General features: G+C 36.5%; 1 protein-coding gene across 1 annotated transcript; it reads left to right on the plus strand.

Moving 5' to 3' along the window:
- The first annotated feature begins 72 nt into the window (after nucleotides 1-72).
- LOC117342455 (alpha-1,2-mannosyltransferase ALG9-like) lies at nucleotides 73-18,996 on the plus strand. The gene is made up of 17 exons (XM_033904616.1): nucleotides 73-162; nucleotides 2,542-2,704; nucleotides 3,707-3,841; nucleotides 4,596-4,666; nucleotides 5,353-5,515; nucleotides 7,421-7,482; nucleotides 7,957-8,044; nucleotides 9,390-9,495; nucleotides 10,502-10,590; nucleotides 11,062-11,098; nucleotides 11,767-11,837; nucleotides 12,534-12,605; nucleotides 13,053-13,182; nucleotides 14,986-15,136; nucleotides 15,684-15,813; nucleotides 16,208-16,338; nucleotides 18,444-18,996. Exons 1-17 carry the CDS (start codon nucleotides 95-97, stop codon nucleotides 18,571-18,573), a joined length of 1,797 nt encoding a protein of 598 aa, XP_033760507.1. The 5' UTR covers nucleotides 73-94; the 3' UTR covers nucleotides 18,574-18,996.
- The last annotated feature ends 5,256 nt before the right edge of the window (nucleotides 18,997-24,252 follow it).

A 24,252-nucleotide genomic window follows, 5' to 3' on the forward strand; every position in this document is an offset into this window, starting at 1 on the left:
TGTAAAATTGCTTATAACATTTTAAAATTTTATTTTTCGGGATTTCACTTAATATAATCCCGCACTCGCCGATGAGCGGGTGCGGCGCAGCAAGATGTCAGCCTCTACAAAACAGAGAAGGAAAAACTCGAAAACAGATAAGGGTGCTCTCGACATAAACAGGTGATTACTTCTGTCTGATATCATTTACAGAGATGTAAATAAATGTAGTGAATAATTCTTTATTCTATTATTTTTCGAAATGTAATTGCGTTTAATAATTCGGCATAAAACTTACTTTTGTCAACTCGACCAATTTATTATTATGTATTTTTCGGGGTCGAATCGTCTTCCTGATTGGTGATGCATTGTAGTTGAATTTGCATTACGTTCTCAATATGGAACTATGCCTTTCTGAAATGGAAACTTCCTGGCTGTTTGTCCAGTTATATTGATTATTGAGGTACAAAATTTGCGGGCTAAAATATAATCAGGCTGTCCTTCTGAAGTGTCGAGCATTGAGTAAATTAAAGTCGAGCATACTAGTGGGGTGACACCTGAAGGAGTGTCACAGAAAGAATGAAGTGTAGTTAGGGAAGATAACACTGGATGAGCATGAAAGACAGAAAAAAATAAATGCTGAGGGTGATACAGAAATGTCCGTCTTCAGTTCAGAGGTTCCATGCACGAGTCCTGGTTTACATCAAAATCGTTCAATGTCAATATTTCGACCAATAAGAAGCATCAGCGTGGTTATATGGCAAGAAAATCTGTGAGGTTGAATTTGCATTTAAAATTTGACCGATTGAATTCCTCAAAGTGGTTGCTATGGCAATGAATCCCATGTGGTTGAATTCAAATTCCCCTATTTACAAAAATGTACCATTTTGCATCCAAATACATTGTCTAAACTTCGACAAATCAGAAGCCTTGATATGGCAATGATACCCATGCAATGGAATTCGCAGTCCCCTAATACCAATATATACCATATACCAATGGTAATCGAAATCAAACAATATCTAGATTTTCACCAGTCAGAGGCAAATAAGTCTGTGGCGGCCATCTTGGCTGACCGATCGGAAAATAAAACATCAGTTGCAAATCCCATGACATTGAAGAACATTTGTGTCATTTTTTTTTTTAAGTTGGGCACTAAATAGATTATTGGTTATCTTATAACACTGGTAACCCCAAAAACCTTTATTTCCTTTCCTTTAGCATAAATACCTTCACTTGCTCTTAATTTCCTCACTTTCACTTAATTTTCTTTTCATTTAAAACTCTCAAATACGTTTAAATATTAATACTGGCGCGAGGAAATTGAAGGTTTGAGGGTTACCTCTGTAATAATTTTCATAATTCTTCAGTTTTCTGGAATATGACACATTAATTGATTATGAGACATCAATTGGCATCTATGCAAGCATATGTTAGGGTCTCTCGTGTGTTGTTGTTCAGTGAGGTAGTCACCCACTACTATAAGGAGACCCAGCCTCAAAACGATCCTGATTGGAATATATACACGTGGTGATAAAACAACCAAACAATCAACCCTAAGTTCATCTTAGAAACAGATGTACTCGCGGTATTCTAATTGATAAATAATTACATATACGATCAAAGATAAAAACAAATGTCATGTATATCATTATGATGTCAAAATCAGGGCTTCTAGGGATCACAGAACCAAATCAAAAATAGATTGTGGGTTTTTCCCGTTTGGGCAGAAGATTTAATAGGAAGGTGAATGCATCCGGGCCTACTGATTGGATATTTAGGTGACTGGTGATCATGACGTAACATCCGCCACCTCTCGATAAAATACGACCCTTTTTCAAAACCCTATTGTGGCCGTTCTATGAAAGATATAGAAAAACTAAAGATACGCTTTTCTTCAGAACTATCTCTTCTTGTTATGTTTGGAGTTTCAGATTTTTGGATTGAAACGCTGATTTTTAAGGACAGGTTAAACAGAAGCTACCGGTCAAAGTGACGATTTTGGCATGTTTGACCCAAAATATCTCATAAATACGAATTTCCACAGGGATACCAAATACATCCAGACCTAGATCGAGCCGAGTTTTACAATGGTTCAAAAGACCATCAAAATTGTATGTGCCATTTTTTCCGCTCCCAAATCGCTACAATAGCCGGCAAAATAGGCGAATTAGCTCATACTATCATTACGTTCCGTAAGGAACAATAACGAGTTATCGTCCCTTACTACACTTCATTCTTTATTTGGGAACTTCATTGCATTTTTTTTCTACTTAATCAATTAAGATATCTGTATCAAAATATACATATCTGAAATCAAGAATAAATAATCTATAACCTATTTAATACAGATTGTGTAGGTATGTATACAGAATTTCTATATTTTTATTGAAGATATTTTTTATTTTTAATTCAAATATTCAATGTGTTAATGTCTTTTTGGTTGTGATAGCTCTTTCTTCATGCTGGAACACAACTGAGCGAAAAACTTGACCTGTCTGTATTAAATTATTCACCAAATAGACTGAAATAGTTTTAATTTGAAATATTGTATTCTTACAGAAGCAGTGTAGAGGTGCCCCCTGGTGGTACAAGCCCTCCAGAACATCAGCCATGGACTCCGTCAGCTTATACAGCCTTCAAGATTGTCCTGTCAGCACGACTGTGTGCGGCAGTGTGGAACATTGTTGGGGACTGCGATGAAACCTTCAACTACTGGGAGCCTGTAAGTCGCTATCAATACACACAGATAGTAATCTATATTATATTTCACAAAGTGGCATCTATTTAAGTGGCCGTGGCACCTTAAATTCACCATTGGCGACCAGTTATTGACCTATAAGACGCCTGCATGGCCACTAAAAAAGTTTTGTAAATTTGCAATTTGGGTAATCTTTCAATGCTTGCAGTCATGCATTGCTAAAATGACGCTCAATTAAAAAATGTTACAGAGATGTTATACTGATCTAAAGAATTAAGAGATTTTTTTTAACAACTAGGCCAGGCCACCAACTTTTCCAATTGGTGCCTAGATTTTATGACTATGTAACCAAATATGCCACCTGGTAGAAATATCCACTTTAAGCCCTGTTTCATTATATTCTCAAAGCTATGACAAAGAATTCCGACCAAGTGTATTTTCCCTTTGTTTATTTTATCATCCTTTAGTCAGGATTCTAGACCTCTGAGTTACCTCCCTTTTGTATATTTTACAGGTATATTTCTCTACAAGTCAGGATTTCAGACATGGGAGTTATCTCCCCTTATATTTTACAGGTACATTATCTTATCCTCTCATCAGGATTTCAGACGCGGGAGTTGTCGCCCCTTGTATTTTACAGGTTCATGTTCTACCTGCAGATTAGGATTTCCGACATGGGAGTTATCTCCCCTTATTTTTTACAAGTACATTTTTCTCCCTATGGATCAGGATTTCATGCATATGAGTTATCTCCCCTTTAATTTTACAGGTACATTATGTATACCTACAGATCAGGATTTTAGACATGAGTTATATCCCCTTATATTTTACAGGTACATTTCCTTATCTATGGGTCTGGATTTCAGACATGGGAGTTATCTCCCCTTATATTTTACAGGTACATTTCCTTATCTATGGGTCAGGGTTTCAGACATGGGAGTTATCTCCCCTTATATTTTACAGGTACATTATCTTATCTATGGGTCAGGGTTACAGACATGAGTTATATCCCCTTATATTTTACAGGTACATTATCTTATCTATGGGTCAGGGTTTCAGACATGGGAGTATTCACCAGTGTATGCTATAAGGTCCTATGCCTACTTGTGGATCCATGCGCTTCCTATAAGAATCTACAACAGCCTATTCCAGGCAAACAAGGTTAGTGCTAAAATTCATAGAAAAAATATATTTCACTTCAGTATTAAACATGTATAATCATTTGATTTTCAACTTATGGTATATGACTTAAAAACAAAACAAAAATCTTTTAATTTTAATTTTGACTAAAATAACTTTGTAACTATACCTCTTTAGAAGCTTGCCCATTTAGTGAAAGTCATGAAAATTTTGATTATAAATATAAATACATACACGAGCTTGTGTGATAAAAATAATCTTTTAAATTCAAATGAATACAAGACTTGTGACATAAAAGGATTGTTTGTAAATAAATAGATACAAAGTATTGTGTGATTTATTGATCTTAAAAGTAATATTTATCCTGTAACTGACATTGGCATTGTCAGAATACACCTACAGTACCACATGTGATTTTTGCTGTAATCGACCCTGAAGGAAAATGCCTGTATTTTAGGATCTTAGCAGTGTGTCAATTCGACTGACCTACTTCAAAGTGAAACATTTCAAAGGTGAACATATTTGGAACATTGTTGATATGGTTTCACTTAAAAATGGTAAAAATGCTGATTTTTGATGACTTGCAGGATAAATATAATACATGGTCAATGTCTTAAAATATAAACTTGCCAAGGCTCGCCACTTTTGTCTTTCTTAACCCTCGCCAAAATACAGCTTATATTTTAAGACACTAACCATGTATTCTTCTCTATATTTTCTTCTTTTTTTTTTTTCATTGTTCTTTCTCAAAAGATTTTTTTTTGTTTGATCACAGATTCTCCTGTTTTACCTGCTAAGATGTATATTAGCTTTGTGCTGTGCAGGATGTGAAATCTATTTTTACAGGTAAAGTATAAATATACACAAAAACGTACATGACTCATGAAACAGGGGAGTCAATACAAATACTGCATAGACATTCATTAGCTACAGAAACTTAATCAAATTTTTTTTAATTTTTTTTTTCTGCTGTATTAAATCCATATTTAATAGCTATCAAATATCAAATTAGCATCATATTCATGCAAAATTGGAAAAAATAATCCCAAATGAAACTGACAGGATAAAAATTGTTTTCATGTTTCAGCTTAGAGTTTTGTCCTGACAGAAATCAGAAATTGATGGATTATTATTAAATCTGATAGAATAGGGAGATACAAACAAAAGGCCATGTCATTAATCAGTGAAATATGATTTAATTTGTAGTATAAAAGAGGTAGGTTTTCAAGCAAAAATTATTATTTGTTAAATATTAATTTCTAGGTCGTTGACTAGATAGGCCAACAACTGTTACGGTTTTAGGTTTCACAGCAGTAATCTCAACAAGGCTATGCAAAAGATATTGATTTTTCTGATTACCAACTTTATTCTATAATAAAACCACCTGAAAAAAAATGTTTTCAAATAAGACATACATGTACTTTGAATAAAATAATTTCAAACTTTAAAAATAAGAATGACTTTTTCGTGCTTTAAGTTTGATATAAAAAAAAACTAAAAGCAGATATTTTTTTTTTTTCCGTCTTATACAGGGGAGTGTGTAAACATTTTGGAGCCAACACAGGACGAATCCTGCTCTTCCTTCTATTACTCAATACAGGGATGTTTATATCGAGCTCTGCCTTCCTACCCAGCAGTTTTTGCATGTACATGACTTTCGTATCGATGGGAGGATGGTTTCTCAGGCAATACAGTGTAAGTTATATTAGTTCAGCTGTTTTGTCTTTCAAGGACTCTACAGTGATGCAAAATTATGTCGCCAACTCTGCTAATTTTCAACGCTGAAAAAGTCAAACTGATATTGAACCTGTCATAACATGCTCTTGCACTGTATTTATGCACAAATTAACCATAGGTAATCTCCTTCATCATTTTTGCTGAATCATCAATTTTGAAATAGTATTACCCGGTAATTAATTAAAGCCACCAATTCAATTCAATGAATATTAAAAGTGAAAATGAAAGTGGTTCATAAGTAAGTCCTCTAAACCAATCTAATTAAAATCAGATGTTCACTATCCACACCGTAAACTCCGTACATCAGATGTTCACTATCCACACCGTAAACTCCGTACATCAGATGTTCACTATCCACACCGTAAACTCCGTACATCAGATGTTCACTATCCATTCCGTAAACTCCGTACATCAGATGTTCACTATTCATTCTGTAAACTCTGTACATCAGATGTTCACTATTCATTCTGTAAACTCCGTACATCAGATGTTCACTATCCATTCCGTAAACTCTGTACATCAGATGTTCACTATCCACACCGTAAACTCTGTACATCAGATGTTCACTATCCATTCCGTAAACTCCGTACATCAGATGTTCACTATCCATTCCGTAAACTCCATAATCAGATGTTCACTATCCACACCATAAACTCCGTACATCAGATGTTCACTATCCACACCGTAAACTCCGTACATCAGATGTTCACTATCCACACCATAAACTCCGTACATCAGATGTTCACTATTCATTCTGTAAACTCTGTACATCAGATGTTCACTATCCACACCATAAACTCCGTACATCAGATGTTCACTATCCATTCCGTAAACTCCGTACATCAGATGTTCACTATCCATTCCGTAAACTCTGTACATCAGATGTTCACTATCCACACCATAAACTCCGTACATCAGATGTTCACTATCCACACCGTAAACTCCGTACATCAGATGTTCACTATCCACTCCGTAAACTCTGTACATCAGATGTTCACTATCCACTCCGTAAACTCTGTACATCAGATGTTCACTATCCACTCCGTAAACTCTGTACATCAGATGTTCACTATCCACTCCGTAAACCACTCCGTACGGAGTTTATGAAGTGGATAAGTGGATATAGTTAACATCTGAGTTTAATAAGATTGTCCCTAAACTTACATGCTAAACTTTTATACTAGTGGGGGGGGGGGGGGGGGGGGGGGGGGGGGGTTCTTGGTTCTTACTTTAGGATATTTGATAAATAGTAAAATACAGTTATACAAATTGCTAGAATCATTTGAAATTTTTTTCTTTTTTTATTCTTCTCAATTAATTGTTGGACGTTGAAATGATGAAAATAAAGTTTATACATATTCATGTATTCAGTGAATATCATGTAATTACACAGATATTTATGCTGTGAAAGCGATAACCTAAGCCTTTTTCTTGCAGGTGACCAAATCCTTCTGTCTTCCTAGAGTTATAAATATGCTAATTATAAGACCAAAAATTTGATAATCGCTGGTTAGCTACAGTACTCTCTAAAAAAGGAGGTAGACAAATCAAAACAGGCCTATCAAGGAAATCTTGGAGCATCCAGAAGTGTAGATGCTTTTAGCCTCAAAAGATCAGTTTGGACAATTTCTGGATTATTGAAAGTTAGAAATTGTATTTATATGTATTGTGAAACACAAGTGGCCTTTCATCATTGGATGACCATGGACAGTCACTTTCACTACACTATTTGCTACACGTATCATTTTAAGTAACACTATACTATGCTATTGTGATAAGTGTAGTGTAATTGACCCTAGGCATCCAATGATAGTGGTCTGTTTTCTTCGTGATAATATTTGTGAATTTTTTTTGACATTTTAGGTGGCAATCCTGGGAACTGCCGCCAGCGCAATACTAGGGTGGCCATTCGCAGGGATTCTTGGGTGAGTTAAATTTCTGTCAGATAAAGACTCATTTTATGCCATTCAGACCTTTTAGGGTAGAGTGTTTTGCCCAAATCCACTACCACAACAACACAAACTAACACAGATAGGGTGCATCGACTATACACTACAGATCTTCACCAGAAGTTACGTGGCTGGCACTCTGGCCTTTATCTTTGATTGGTATCAGAAGAAAAACTTGACCTATGGCTTAGCTGATTCATTTCTTTTAAAGATTACAGAGGAGTGTAAACCAAGTTCAAAATTTATGCTAGTTAACTTAAGGGTGGCACCTCAAGATTTTAAATTTTGTCTTTTTGCATTATTCCAAGATGGCGGTGATTAAGTCCCCGCTTTTTTACCATGACATATTCCAGGGTGACGAGAGCAAACATTAATGTTATTACCCCCTGGATATTGAGGATAGTCGTAAAGTACACTGTATATAAGTATGTCTCTCTGTCTTCCTAACAGACTTCCCATTGCCATAGATGTACTTCTGAGGCGACGGAAATTGAAAGAGTTTGTCTTGTGGAGCGTAGTTGGCCTGGCTGTGTTCCTAGTAAGTATGAAACTGTAGTAACATCTCGACAGCTGTGGATCTCCACAAATCCTTATATGTCAATATCTCTCTCCATTAAATTTGGATGTCAACAGCTCTCTCTCCATTAAATTTGGATGTCAACAACTGTCTCCATTAAATTTGGATGTCAACAGCTTTCACCATTAAATTTGGATGTCAACAGCTCTCTCTCCATTAAATTTGGATGTCAACGGCTGTCTCCATTAAATTTGGATGTCAACAGCTCTCTCCATTAAATTTGGATGTCAACAGCTCTCTCCATTAAATTTGGATGTCAACAGCTCTCTCTCTCTCTCCATTATATTTGGATGTCAACAGCTCTCTCCATTATATTTAGATGTCAACAGCTCTCTCCATTAAATTTGGATGTCAACAGCTGTCTCCATTAAATTTGGATGTCAACAGCTGTCTCCATTAAATTTGGATGTCAACAGCTGTCTCCATTAAATTTAGATGTCAACAGCTCACTCTCTCTCTCCATTAAATTTGGATGTCAACAGCTCTCTCCATTAAATTTAGATGTCAACAGCTCACTCTCTCTCTCCATTAAATTTGGATGTCAACAGCTGTCTCCATTAAATTTGGATGTCAACAGCTGTCTCCATTAAATTTGGATGTCAACAGCTCTCTCCATTAAATTTAGATGTCAACAGCTCACTCTCTCTCTCCATTACATTTGGATGTCAACTGCTCTCTCCATTAAATTTGGATGTCAACAGCTCTCTCCATTAAATTTGGATGTCAACAGCTCACTCTCTCTCTCCATTATATTTGGATGTCAACTGCTCTCTCCATTAAATTTGGATGTCAACTGCTCTCTCCATTATATTTGGATGTCAACAGCTGTCTCCATTATATTTGGATGTCAACAGCTCTCTCCATTATATTTAGATGTCAACAGCTCTCTCTCTCAATTAAATTTGGATGTCAACAGCTCTCTCCATTATATTTAGATGTCAACAGCTCTCTCTCTCCATTAAATTTGGATGTCAACAGCTCTGTCTCCATTAAGTTTGGATGTCAACATCTCTCTCCATTAGATTTGGATCTCAACATGTCTTTTCATTAAATTTGTATGCCAACAGCTGTATCCTGTGAATTTAGATGTCAACATGTCTCCATTTAATACGAATCAACATATACAGTATAGTGTTGGACTCACTCTTTTTTGGTTACTTAATGATGTTTTATCAATAAGTGGTAAAAAAAAGTTTAATTAGATTCATTATATTTTAACTCAATTAATGATGTTTTTTAATGATATACAAATGTAGATCAAATTTTTATAAAATTCTAAAAATTGAAATTTTGGAATCCTTGACAGTTGCCGATGATAAGAATTGACTACCAGCATTACCTGAAGTTGGTGATAGCTCCACTTAACATTGTGATGTACAACGTGTTCACCAGTCATGGACCAGATCTATACGGTGAGTCGAACTTTCCAATCTTTATGTTTACCTAAAATGGAGAAAAAATTGTGTTTCTTCTTCGTCGTGGTCTGTCTGTCCATCTGTAAACAATCATTGTTATCCCTTATTTCTTGAGAAGCACATGGCAGATAATTCTCAAACTTAATGAGTTCCTCCCAGTCCCTAGTACAGTTAACGTTGTGCCCTTTGTATTTCGAGACTGATCAGGAAAACAAAATGGTCGACATTCGGCCATCTTGGATTTTGGCAGTTGAAGTTTGTTAACACCATTTCTTGAGAAGTACTGAAGGGATATTTCTTAGAGTAGTGTAACCTCCAGTTTGGTCCATGATAGACGTATATACTTTATATATATACCCTATATTGCTGTTTTGTCATATACATGTTCTGTAGTATGGTAACATATTCTTCAGAGCAATCAGGTTTTGGTTTGTATGTTTGTTTGTTTGCTGAGTAGAACAGCCAGGGTCATTTTGAGGCGGTTTGTCCTTGTAGTAGTTGGTGACCACCTCACCGTACAACATGTGGAAAGCCCCTGTCATGCCATCCAGAGCTATTGGGGTAAAATGTCTTGCCCAAGGACAAAACCACAACAGCATCAAACCATGTACCTCAGATTTTCACCTGAATGACATGGCCGTGCTCTAACTGATTGAGCTATCGCGGCCCCCTCTGGCTTTGGCAGTCATCAGTCAAATGTATAGGGTCAAAGGTCATACTTGACCACTGTTGAAGTAATAAGTATACATATCTTGTGAACCTCACAGCAGATTTATATATAATGTAATCACACCACAGCATATTCATACCATGTTCTACTCCTGGTAAGATTTTGGTGGTCCGGGTTAAATGTCAAGCTTCCCATGACTTTATGTCCTAAATATTCTGAAATACTGTTTTTTCATACACAATTTTATTTGATTTCTAAATAAATCCATGTATTGTCGAATGAAACTATGAGATTTTAAAAGGTGTAATAGATATGATTTGATTTTTTTTTCAGGGGTTGAACCATTTTCGTACTACTTCCTGAACGGATTCCTCAATTTCAACATCGTGTTTGTCCTAGCTTTACTTTGTCTACCAATAACAGTAAGTTATATCAAGTATGTGAAAATCTCAATGTTACTCCCAACTAAATCTGGAATATAATCAACTAAATCTGGAATATAATCAACTAAATCTGGAATTTAATTACATTGTACATGCAGTATGGATGTCTCAACACACCCTAAATTTTTTTAATTTTTTGCAGTGTTAAACCTGTATTTTTGGGTTAAAACTTTGGATTTGGAAAATACTTGTTTTGAAATACTGTACATCAATATCACTAACAGAGCGGTAAACATATTAGAGTTGTCTCCCCTTAGTTGCATGCTTAAATTGTGATATCATGCTCACAGATTTCCTTATTTCATGGACATCCATGTAGTACTGAGAGAAAATTCTGTGTCTTCATTTTCTTTTTACACTGATTTAAATATACAGTTACATTTTTTAAGTGAAAATAAAATTTTAGAAGAACTTGTAACGTATAATTATATGTACATTTTATGTTTTCAGGTATTTGTAAAATGTTTGCTGAAATTAAAAAATACAGGTAAGATTTAGATGTTTATAGAAGTAGATGATAAGTATGAAATTATTTAAGCTTTTCTATAAAAATAAGATATGTACATGTATGTGTGGTTGTTGAGTGATAATTTTATTGACAACCAAAATGTAGTTAATGTGGTTGGATCATCATCTTTTACAAAGTCACTCATCCATATCCAGGTGACACTTATCCTACTGTTAAAATCACTGCCAATCTGTTTTTTGTTTTTTGTTTTTGATTTTTTTTCCATTTTGATTATACTTTTCTTCTTGTGTATCATATTTATTTTATCTGCAATAAGCCCCTGTCATAAATAAGCCATTGTCCAAAAATAAGCATGTGTCCTCAAATAAACCCCTGTCCACAAATAAACCCCTGCCCACAAATAAACCCCTGTCCACAAATAAACCCCTGTCCACAAATAAACCCCTGTCAACAAATAAGCCCGTTATTCATTTTTACTGAATCATCAATTTTGAAATAATAAGCTAGAAGTGGTTCGCAAATAAGCCTTCCTCAGACTTGAATACTATTCATACTATGCTTAAATACCTGACTTGGGGAGGGACTTATTTGAGAATAAGTACGGTAAGTAATTAGGAGTATATATTTCTATTGTGATGTATTAAATTCATTTTGAAGTGTGATTTTATTTTTTACTGTTGTTTCAGACATTCCAGTATGGCTAGCTATTTTACCTATGTATATATGGATTCTCGTTTTCTTCACTAGACCTCACAAGGTAAGCTGATAGAACAGTACCATAATCTCTACTTTAATAGACATCTGTTAAGATAGGCAAAATGTCTGTCGATGGGTCTGGATCTGTCATTAATCAAATCCTGGTAACTTTTAAATTATAATAGATCAGGGTTCAAAGTGGCGCCTATTTTAGTGGCCATGGCGCCTTAGATTCACCATTGACGACCAGTTATTGACCTTGCATGGCCACTAAAAACTTGTGTAAGTTTATGATTTGGTTAATCTTTCAAAGGTTGCAGTCAATTCTAAAATGACATTCACAATTGAAAAAGTCACAGAGAGATGTTACACTGAACTTAAGAATTAAAACATTTTTTTTTTTAATGTAAGACAACTTGGCCGGGATACTAACTTTTCCAATTGGCGCCTAGATTTTATGACTTGGTGGCCAAATAGGCCACCTGGTAAAATTATTCCCTTTGAGCCCTGTAAATAAAATACAATGTTGTCCATTGTATTTGTCAATAAGCCCATGCCTAGTAATAAGCCTATAACCATAAATGTCTATTGAACAGTTACAGAGGAATGCTAACAATGTTATTTTGTTGTCCAGCCGTAAGCCATATCACTGTCCCTTTAAGTTTTTATATATTGGCTCTTGGTTTACTCCAGGGTAATAAGGTTCATCATAGGAGTATCTAATGGTTATTTTAGATTCTAGTGCGTTCTTTTGTAGGAGGAGCGCTTCCTGTTCCCAATTTATCCATTTTTTGTTCTCTGTGGATCGCTGAGCATCGACTATATACAGGTAAGCATGATTAATTACTATACTGTAAAAGGTGAATATCTACATGAAAGAAAAATTCCTGCTAAATTTGTGAAGGTCATTTGGCCATGAAAGTTTCCTCAATACATATTGTTTTGTAATGTATGGTCATGAATGTGAAAAAGAAAAAAGACAAATATCGTAATCATGAATTTAACCCCTTGTGAAAAACAATTTCATTCACAGTATGTATATATAAATATTGAAAAAATGAATATGGTTACTGAAATGATAAATATACAATATTTTAAAAATAATAAAAAAAAAAATGTTTTTTTTTCATTGAGTTTTTTTTTTTTTTTTTTTAATATAAAAGATATTGAATGTTAAATGATGGATATTTTAAGATATGTGTGTTTTCACTGCAAAATATTGTTCATTTATTTTTTGTATGATTTTATCAGAAAGTTTTGTTATCTTTTGTTACAGAAGTTTTGGTGTTATTTGTTTACGAGCCAGACTTCCAGGCACTATACTGAACATACAAACTGGATTTCCCAGGTGTCAGCACTGATATTTTCTCTTGTGTCTATATCGAGGATATTCGCTGTCTACCAAGGTAGGGACATAAAGATACAGTTTGGGAAATTGATTAAAAATCAGGAATTAATCACATCAATATTTTGAAGGTTACTGTACATGTATAAAGTATGTTATTATTACTGTATTGTGTAGGTTACCACGCCCCAGCGAATCTCTATATAGGACGTCATTATTGGTGTATTTTGTAGGTTACCACGCCCCACTGTATATAGGACGTCATTATTGGTGTATTTTGTAGGTTACCACGCCCCACTGTATATAGGACGTCATTATTGGTGTATTTTGTAGGTTACCACGCCCCACTGTATATAGGACGTCATTATTGGTGTATTTTGTAGGTTACCACGCCCCACTGTCACTGTATATAGGACGTCATTATTAGTGTATTTGTAGGTTACCACGCCCCACTGTATATAGGACGTCATTATTGGTGTATTTTGTAGGTTACCACGCCCCACTGTCACTGTATATAGGACGTCATTATGGTGTATTTTGTAGGTTACCACGCCCCACTGTATATAGGACGTCATTATTGCGTGTATTTTGTAGGTTACCACGCCCCACTGTATATAGGACGTCATTATTGGTGTATTTTGTAGGTTACCACGCCCCACTGTATATAGGACGTCATTATTGGTGTATTTTGTAGGTTACCACGCCCCACTGTATATAGGACGTCATTATTGGTGTATTTTGTAGGTTACCACGCCCCACTGTATATAGGACGTCATTATTGGTGTATTTTGTAGGTTACCACGCCCCACTGTATATAGGACGTCATTATTGGTGTATTTTGTAGGTTACCACGCCCCACTGTCACTGTATATAGGACGTCATTATTGGTGTATTTTGTAGGTTACCACGCCCCACTGTATATAGGACGTCATTATTGGTGTATTTTGTAGGTTACCACGCCCCACTGTCACTGTATATAGGACGTCATTATTGGTGTATTTTGTAGGTTACCACGCCCCACTGTATATAGGACGTCATTATTGGTGTATTTTGTAGGTTACCACGCCCCACTGTATATAGGACGTCATTATTGGTGTATTTTGTAGGTTACCACGCCCCACTGTATATAGGACGTCATTATTGGTGTATTTTGTAGGTTACCACGCCCCACTGTATAATAGGAAGTCATTATTGGTGTATTTTGTAGGTTACCACGCCCCACTGTATATAGGACGTCATTATTGGTGTATTTTGTAGGTTACCACGCCCCACTGTATATAGGACGTCATTATTGGTGTATTTTTGTAGGTTAACCACGCCCCACTGTATATAGGACTCATTATTGGTGTATTTGTAGGTTACCACGCCCCACTGTATATAGGACGTCATTATTGGTGTATTTTGTAGGTTACCACGCCCCACTGTATATAGGACGTCATTATTGGTGTATTTTGTAGGTTACCACGCCCCACTGTATATAGGACGTCATTATTGCTGTATTTTGTAGGTAACCACACGCCCCACTGTATATAGGACGTCATTATTGGTGTATTTTGTAGGTTACCACGCCCACTGTATATAGGACGTCATTATTGGTGTATTTTGTAGGTTACCACGCCCCACTGTATATAGGACGTCATTATTGGTGTATTTTGTAGGTTACCACGCCCCACTGTATATAGGACGTCATTATTGGTGTATTTTGTAGGTTACCACGCCCCACTGTATATAGGACGTCATTATTGGTGTATTTTGTAGGTTACCACGCCCCACTGTCACTGTATATAGGACGTCATTATTGGTGTATTTTGTAGGTTACCACGCCCCACTGTATATAGGACGTCATTATTGGTGTATTTTGTAGGTTACCACGCCCCACTAGATCTGTATGTTGGGCTTAACAAGATTGCTGCTGATCCAAAAATCCATACGCTCTCCACCGACAAACCAGTCAACATCTGTGTGGGCAAGGAATGGTATCGCTTCCCAAGCAGTTTTTTTCTTCCTGGTGAAAAGTGAGTAATCATAGCAATTTTATCTAAAAGAAAACTATCACACTTGTATTTCACTAATTTTGTTCTGATGCTCAAGTTGTATTCATGAAAAATTCTCCAGGCTTACACAGCCAAATTCACTCAATCCGCCACGCTTGTAATTGTGACCTTATACACCCCTATTTTGTATCAATTTCAAGCGGAAAACTGACCCGTTTTTTATAGCGTCCAATACTCAGTTCCTATGGTCCCTGTTTTTACAGATGAACTAGGCCGAATCGTGAATCGTAAGGGGGCGAAGCGTTACAATTATGTTTTTATATGGTCGACTGACCTCTTAATCACACCTATCAATGGTAATTATTGATTAATGATAAAAGGTCTACTGTTTTGACCATGTGAATTGGAAATGTGATTGTATGGTTTCAGCCTGGACATCAGTTAAAATGTTATCTTATTGGATAAGATAATAATTAGATTTGTCAGGTACGGAACGGGGATAAAATGGAAAGTTTGATAAAATTCTCGGGATCAGTTTGAGAGTTAATGTCTGTTTATATGTTGGAAGCTGGAAACTGAAGTTCATTGAGTCTGACTTTAAGGGTCAGTTACCCCAACCTTTCCAGACAGGCCCGGATGCTACCAGTGTCATCCCTAGTCACATGAACGACATGAACAGGGAGGAGAAATCTAGATATGTAAGTAAAAAAACGTCCTTACAAAACAAAACAAGAAAACAACAACAATGAAATGTTTGATTCCTATCCTAGTGAGCCAGCCACCAGCTATCTAAGTCCAAAAAACGTCCTTACAAAACAAAAAAAAGAACAAAACAACAATGAAATGTTTAATTCCTATTCTACTGAGCTAGCCACCAGCTACTACAAATCCTTAAAATTACCCTTACTGTTGATTTAGCAGTACTTATAGCAAACAAATAAAGAAAATCATAGCAACTTCAAAATATTTCACAAAATGTTTAAAAATGGTACATTTTCGTCACCCACAGTGGAAACATACAGGAAAAAATAAAGTTGTATATTTTTGTGATGCTGTATCAAATCCTAATTATGTGTTGATTGATATTTTCAGGTTGATATCAGTAAATGCCATTACCTAATAGACTTGGACTTGGACCAGGAGTCGCCACTCGAACCAAGATATTCACAAAAAAAGGACGAATGGAAAATCTTACTATCTGTAGAATTCCTCGATGCTTCCAGGTAAATTAACATTTACTGTATAGGGCAGGAGCAGGGCAGAAGCTGGGCAGGAGCTGGGCAGGGCCGGGAAGAGAGGGGGGAGCAGGGAAGGGAGGGGGAGCAGGGAAGGGAGGGGGGAGCAGGGAAGGGAGGGGCAGGGATGGTGGGTGCAGGACTTGGGGGAGGGGGCAGAGAGAGTTTCATGATGTGTTGGAAAGCAAAATGGCTACACATTCACCTAGTCATTTTAGCATAGAGATATTTATATGACACAGGGCTTTAATTGACTTGAAGGATTTTAAAAAATCTTATGAGATCAACTATTTCCCTAAACTAAAGGCTTTACATGTACAAATAGACAGTCATAATAGTGATACCAATGGCATGTTATGATTAGAATTAACAAAAGTCGGCAGTTCTTCACTAAAATGAGACAGAATCGATTCATTTTTTATTCCGAGGTGGAGAAGCAAACCTATTGGAATCATGGAACAAAATGATTTCCCATAGACGATAATTTTAACGTTTACCACTGTACTGCTTAAATGGAGTTTTCAACACTGGTCCACTAGCCATAATTTTGAATTCGGAAACCTGTAAATTTAAATGGAATGATTAAAAATTCTACCAATTTGAACTTTTTTTTATATGGGAGCCGCCATCTTGTATTGATTTCAACACCAAAAAATCATCTAAATTTACAACAAAATACACACTTAATTAACTCCCCTGACAAAAACAGGCTAGAAAAAAAGAAACTTTTGTCTATATACATGTATTTTACATCTACATGTATTGCCCAGCCCACACCTAAAACTTTGGAAACTTCTCTCACCTGAATATCCAATCAGTAGGCCCCGATACATTCACCTTCCTATTAAATCTTACACACAATCTATTTTTGATTTGGTTCAGTGGTCCCTAAAAATCTGATGAAGACAGAAACATAGGCATGATATTGAAAAAGGTTTAACAACACAGAAAGGGAGAATTTTAAGTTAAAAATAGGTGAATTTTGATCCATTTTTCACCCAGGAGAAAGTCCGGTTAAGTGGCAGTAAGTTGGATCTTGATTAGTTCCTGAAGGTCAAAACTTGCATATCATTAAATTCCCTACCGATGAAACATCTCGGTTCGCCTTGTACATACTATATGTCATATGTACATGTACATATTGCCAAAGTTTGTCCCGCACTGTAGCGGCTTCATTCCTTGAGGTATTTCGATCAAACTTCACTCAAGGATAAAGGGCAGTAATTTATTACATTTTTACCAGTGAAATATCAAAAATTATTCATTTTATAAAAGTGATATCATATTTATCACTAGTGAAAAATATCACTTTTGCTGATTTGACCAATCAAATTAATGATTAGAAAATACCAAAATAATTGACCAATCAGAAAGCCCGACATATATCTCAGCACCTGGACAGGGGGAACTACATTTTTTGTTTACAAATGATCGCTGTAGGCCTAGTTAGCATACGGGGTAGGTTTTTCGTTGATAAAAAATGTAATAAACAGAATATCTAACAGTGTCTTCAGTAATACCAAATATATTTCACTCACGTGGCTAATATTTAGATATTTTTCACGAGTGCGCAGAATATCAAAATATTAGCCCCACTCGTGAAATATATTTGGTATTACTGAAAACACTGTTAGATATCCTCTATATCTCAAACAAGTTCGAGTTTCAGGGTTTTTTGGTCAAGGTCAAGGTCACTGTTACTATCTTTAGCGGCCAGCAGGGGACAATACCCAGTATGCTTGTTACAAATAGTCATACAAAGCCAACAAATCAAAAAACGTGTGGGAAGTTAAAACAATCATCTTCTCTGTAGCATTATGTTTTTAATTATATATTGTCACAAATGAGGTAGTATCTAATTAATGATTACTTTTCAAAAAGTAATTTAGAAATAATATATAAACTTTTATGTTATAATGAGTTTAACATTGATTATATCATCATATGTTCACATAAAAATATAACAGTGCAAAACTATTTAAACAAATTTGTTTTTTCATTCAATTACAAAATAAAAATGTTTATTAAAATTTCCTGTTGGACGAATTTTACAAATGAAATTAAAAATAAAAGTTGTGTTTTTTTATTTTCAGATCTCATCGTTTCTTCCGAGCTTTTTACATCCCATTTATTTCCAATAAATACTGTTCATATGTTAACTACAACATCTTAAAAACAACACGGACGAAGCGAGGTTCGCGTCAGAAAACGGACATTTCCTGAAGTTCCTCAGGGTCGTGTATAATGTGTTTAAATGTAGAATGAATGTTGTCCCCATGCTGCCAAAAGGTTGATGGATTTTACTGATTATATGACAGGACATAATGTTTAAAAGTTGTCTGGCAGATCATTTTATTTATTGTTTGGTACATTCATACATCTGTTCATGGGTTATTTGGATTTTTTTTTCATTTTTTTTTTTCTTTTTTTTTATTAATTTTTTTTTCTTTTTTCATTATTTTTTTTGTTCATTATTTTTAACTTCTTAAGTAAAAGCTTTATTAAGATTTATTAGTTTGCTGATGTGTTCATATGACAAATATGGAGGATATTGAATGGTTTCCCGTCAAATATCATGTACAGTATGACAGAATATCGAATTATCCTGTGATACGAGTGACAGAATATCGATATATCCTGTCATACGAGTGAAATATGTTATATTCAACGGGAAACATTCAATTTTCATTTTATTACATTTTGATAATGCTAAAAAACAAAACTTAAAACGTTATCACTGCAGTGAAAATACAAAGTTTTATCAGTATCATAAATTTCTGTATTTCACTGGCAAAAATGCATCAACAGTCTGTTGTTATATACAATGTATATTGATAAGTACCGGAAGGATCTCTCTCAAATTTTCGCCAAGATTCGCAACTATAGACTTCTAAAGGTTTGTTTCGTAAAATCTCATATGAAATAAAAACTCATTTTTTTTCGAAATTGATGTTCCTGTGATACAGTTATGGCTGGCAATGATAACTAGGTAGTTATATAGTAAACTTACATACTGGTACATAGAGAAAATGGCGGAAAAAATACATTGTAGCTGAAATGTGGCATTCATCGTTGTGTGGCATCTTGTCAACCAGAAGCTTTAAGCAGGATTTATGTGGCAAGTGTGGCCACACGGAAATGTGGCATTCCTCGATTTTTTACGACATACATGTATTGTTAACCAGAATCTTTAAGCAGGATAAGGGTTTAGGACTAAATAATTGTGGTAATGTTTTATTTAAGGGTATTATTTCAGTAGAAATTAATTTTAATAGCTACATTAGGACGGGTTAGAGACTAATTACATGTATGTACCTCTCACATGATGAGCTAAATGGTTGAGTTATAGACTAATCATATACCGCTCACATGAGCTAAATGGTTGGATTAGCAAATTCAATATGTTATCGATCTGTAATGTCAGTTAATATTTACTTAGAAAGATATTTATGGCATGTGACCAGTCACGTGATGATTTGGAGTCCCAAATGTGTCATTCAGATCAATGCAAACCTTAGGGTGTTTAAATCCTCCAGCAGAACAAGCCATTGGAAAACACCATTAAATATGACTTCAGTAACAGTTCATGCTTTGTAGTTCATACAAAAGGACATCCTACAGCTGTTACGTCCTTCTAGGACTCGTCCGTGATGTTAGGGACTTCATACAGCTGTTTGGTCCTTCTAGGACTCGTCAGTGATGTAAGGGACATCATACAGCTGTTTGGTCCTTCTAGGACTCGTCAGTGATGTAAGGGACATCATACAGCTGTTTGGTCCTTCTACGACTCGTCAGTGATGTAAGGGACATTAATATGCTGTTTGGTCCTCCTAGGACTCGTCAGTGATGTAAGGGACATCATACAGCTGTTTGGTCCTCCTAGGACTCGTCAGTGATGTAAGGGACATCATACAGCTGTTTGGTCCTTCTACGACTCGTCAGTGATGTAAGGGACATTAATATGCTGTTTGGTCCTTCTAGGACTCGTCAGTGATGTAAGGGACATCATACAGCTGTTTGGTCCTCCTAGGACTCGTCAGTGATGTAAGGGACATCATACAGCTGTTTGGTCCTTCTACGACTCGTCAGTGATGTAAGGGACATCATACAGCTGTTTGGTCCTCCTAGGACTCGTCAGTGATGTAAGAGACATCATACAGCTGTTTTGTCCTCCTAAGAATCAGAGCTTTCAGTGGACCATTGAGTGGAAAATTCAGAAGGGGGTGGATGTAAAAATATCACAATGGTCCTTAACAAAATAGGAATACATGTAGTGCTCGAAAGTCCACTTAAAAATGGTGACCATTTATTGGCCCCATGGGCCTTTTGTTTTTGTAAATGTTCTATACCAAGGTACTCTGTCATGTTGTGAAAGTGTCATATTGTACATTATTTCTGTTGAAATAAAATGATGAAAGATTTTATTATTAATTTTAATTGTTCTATTTTTACTTTGTGGCATTTTTTTGTTTTTAACTCTGTCATCACATGCCACCTGGTCACTTTACATTGTATACTCAAAACAGACATGCTAGCTAGCTAGTACTAGTCCTTATCTCCATATTATACTGACAACAGGCCTGTCCTTATCTCCATATTATACTGACAACAGGCCTGTCCTTATCGCCATATTATACTGACAACAGGCCAGTCCTTATCACCATATTATACTGATAACAGGCCAGTCCTTATCCCTATATTATACTGACAACAGGCCCGCCCTTACCACCATATTATACTGACAACAGGCCAGTCTTTATTGCCATATTATACTGACAACAGGCGTCCCTATCTCCATATTATACTGACAACAGGCCTGTCCTTATCACCATATTATACCGACAACAGGCCAGTCCTTATCACCATATTATACTGACAACAGGCCAGTCTTTATTGCCATATTATACCGACAACAGGCCAGTCTTTATTGCCATATTATACCGACAACAGGCCAGTCCTTATCACCATATTATACTGACAACAGGCCTGTCCTTATCACCATAATATACTGACAACAGGCCAGTCCTTATCCCTATATTATACTGACAACAGGCCAGTCCTTATCCCTATATTATACTGACAACAAGCCAGTCCTTATCACCATATTATACTGACAACAGGCCAGTCCTTATCCCTATATTATACTGACAACAGGCCAGTCCTTATCCCTATATTATACTGACAACAGGCCAGTCCTTATCCCTATATTATACTGACAACAAGCCAGTCCTTATCACCATATTATACTGACAACAGGCCAGTCCTTATCACCATATTGTACCGACAACAGGCCTGTCCTTATCCCTATATTATACTGACAACAAGCCAGTCCTTATCCCTATATTATACTGACAACAGGCCAGTCCTTATCTGCATATTATACTGACAACAGGCCAGTCCTTATCCCTATATTATACTGACAACAGGCCAGTCCTTATCACCATATTATACTGACAACAAGCCAGTCCTTATCACCATATTATACTGACAACAGGCCAGTCCTTATCACCATATTATACCGACAACAGGCCAGTCCTTATCCCTATATTATACTGACAACAGGCCAGTCCTTATCTGCATATTATACCGACAACAGGCCAGTCCTTATCTCCATATTATACTGACAACAGGCCAGTCCTTATCTCCATATTATACTGACAACAGGCCAGTCCTTATCTCCATATTATACTGACAACAGGCCAGTCCTTATCTCCGTATTATACTGACAACAGGCCAGTCCTTATCTCCATATTATACTGACAACAGGCCAGTCCTTATCCCCATATTATACTGACAACAAGCCAGTCCTTATCCCTATATTATACTGACAACAGGCCAGTCCTTATCCCTATATTATACCGACAACAGGCCTGTCCTTATCCCCATATTATACTGACAACAGGCCAGTCCTTATCCCTATATTATACCGACAACAGGCCTGTCCTTATCTCCATATTATACCGACAACAAGCCAGTCCTTATCTCCATATTATACCGACAACAAGCCAGTCCTTATCACCATATTGTACCGACAACAGGCCTGTCCTTATCCCCATATTATACTGACAACAGGCCAGTCCTTATCACCATATTATACCGACAACAGGCCAGTCCTTATCACCATATTATACTGACAACAGGCCAGTCCTTATCCCCATATTATACCGACAACAGGCCAGTCCTTATCACCATATTATACCGACAACAGGCCAGTCCTTATCACCATATTATACTGACAACAGGCCAGTCCTTATCACCATATTATACTGACAACAGGCCAGTCCTTATCCCATATTATACCGACAACAGGCCAGTCCTTATCCCATATTATACCGACAACAGGCCAGTCCTTATCACCATATTATACCGACAACAGGCCAGTCCTTATCCCTATATTATACTGACAACAGGCCAGTCCTTATCTCCATATTATACTGACAACAGGTCAGTCCTTATCACCATATTATACTGACAACATGCCAGTCCTTATCCCCATATTATACTGACAACAGGCCAGTCCTTATCACCATATTATACTGACAACAGGCCAGTCCTTATCACCATATTATACTGACAACAGCCAGTCCTTATCCCCATATTATACTGACAAGCCAGTCCTTATCCCCATATTATACTGACAACAGGCCAGTCCTTACCACCATATTATACTGACAACAGGCCAGTCCTTATCACCATATTATACCGACAACAGGCCAGTCCTTATCCCCATATTATACTGACAACATGCCAGTCCTTACCACCATATTATACTGACAACAGTCCAGTCCTTACCACCATATTATACTGACAACAGGCCAGTCCTTACCACCATATTATACCGACAACAGGCCAGTCCTTATCCCCATATTATACTGACAACAGGTCAGTCCTTATCTCCATATTATACTGACAAGCCAGTCCTTATCTCCATATTATACTGACAACAGGTCAGTCCTTATCACCATATTATACTGACAACAGGCCTGTCCTTATCTCCATATTATACTGACAACAGGCCAGTCCTTATCCCCATATTATACTGACAACAGGCCAGTCCTTATCCCCATATTTATTATACTGATAACAGGCCAGTCCTTATCTCCATATTATACTGACAACAGGCCAGTCCTTATCCCCATATTATACCGACAACAGGCCAGTCCTTATCACCATATTATACCGACAACAGGCCTGTCCTTATCCCCATATTATACTGACAACAGGCCAGTCCTTATCCACCATATTATACTGACAACAGGCCAGTCCTTATCGCCATATTATACTGACAACAGGCCAGTCCTTACCACCATATTATACTGACAACAGGCCAGTCCTTATCACCATATTATACTGACAACAGGCCAGTCCTTATCCCCATATTATACTGACAACAGGCCAGTCCTTATCACCATATTATACTGACAACAGGCCAGTCCTTACCACCATATTATACTGACAACAGGCCAGTCCTTATCACCATATTATACCGACAACAGGCCAGTCCTTATCCCCATATTATACTGACAACAGGCCCGCCCTTATCACCATATTATACTGACAACAGGCCAGTCCTTATCGCCATATTATACCGACAACAGGCCAGTCCTTATCACCATATTATACCGACAACAGGCCAGTCCTTATCCCCATATTATACCGACAACAAGCCAGTCCTTATCCCTATATTATACCGACAACAAGCCAGTCCTTATCACCATATTGTACCGACAACAGGCCAGTCCTTACCACCATATTATACCGACAACAGGCCAGTCCTTATCCCCATATTATACTGACAACAGGCCTGTCCTTATCTCCATATTATACCGACAACAGGCCAGTCCTTATCGCCATATTTATTATACTGATAACAGGCCAGTCCTTATCTCCATATTATACTGA

Source organism: Pecten maximus, chromosome 14, assembly GCF_902652985.1.
Source record: "Pecten maximus chromosome 14, xPecMax1.1, whole genome shotgun sequence".
NCBI lineage: Eukaryota > Metazoa > Mollusca > Bivalvia > Pectinida > Pectinidae > Pecten > Pecten maximus.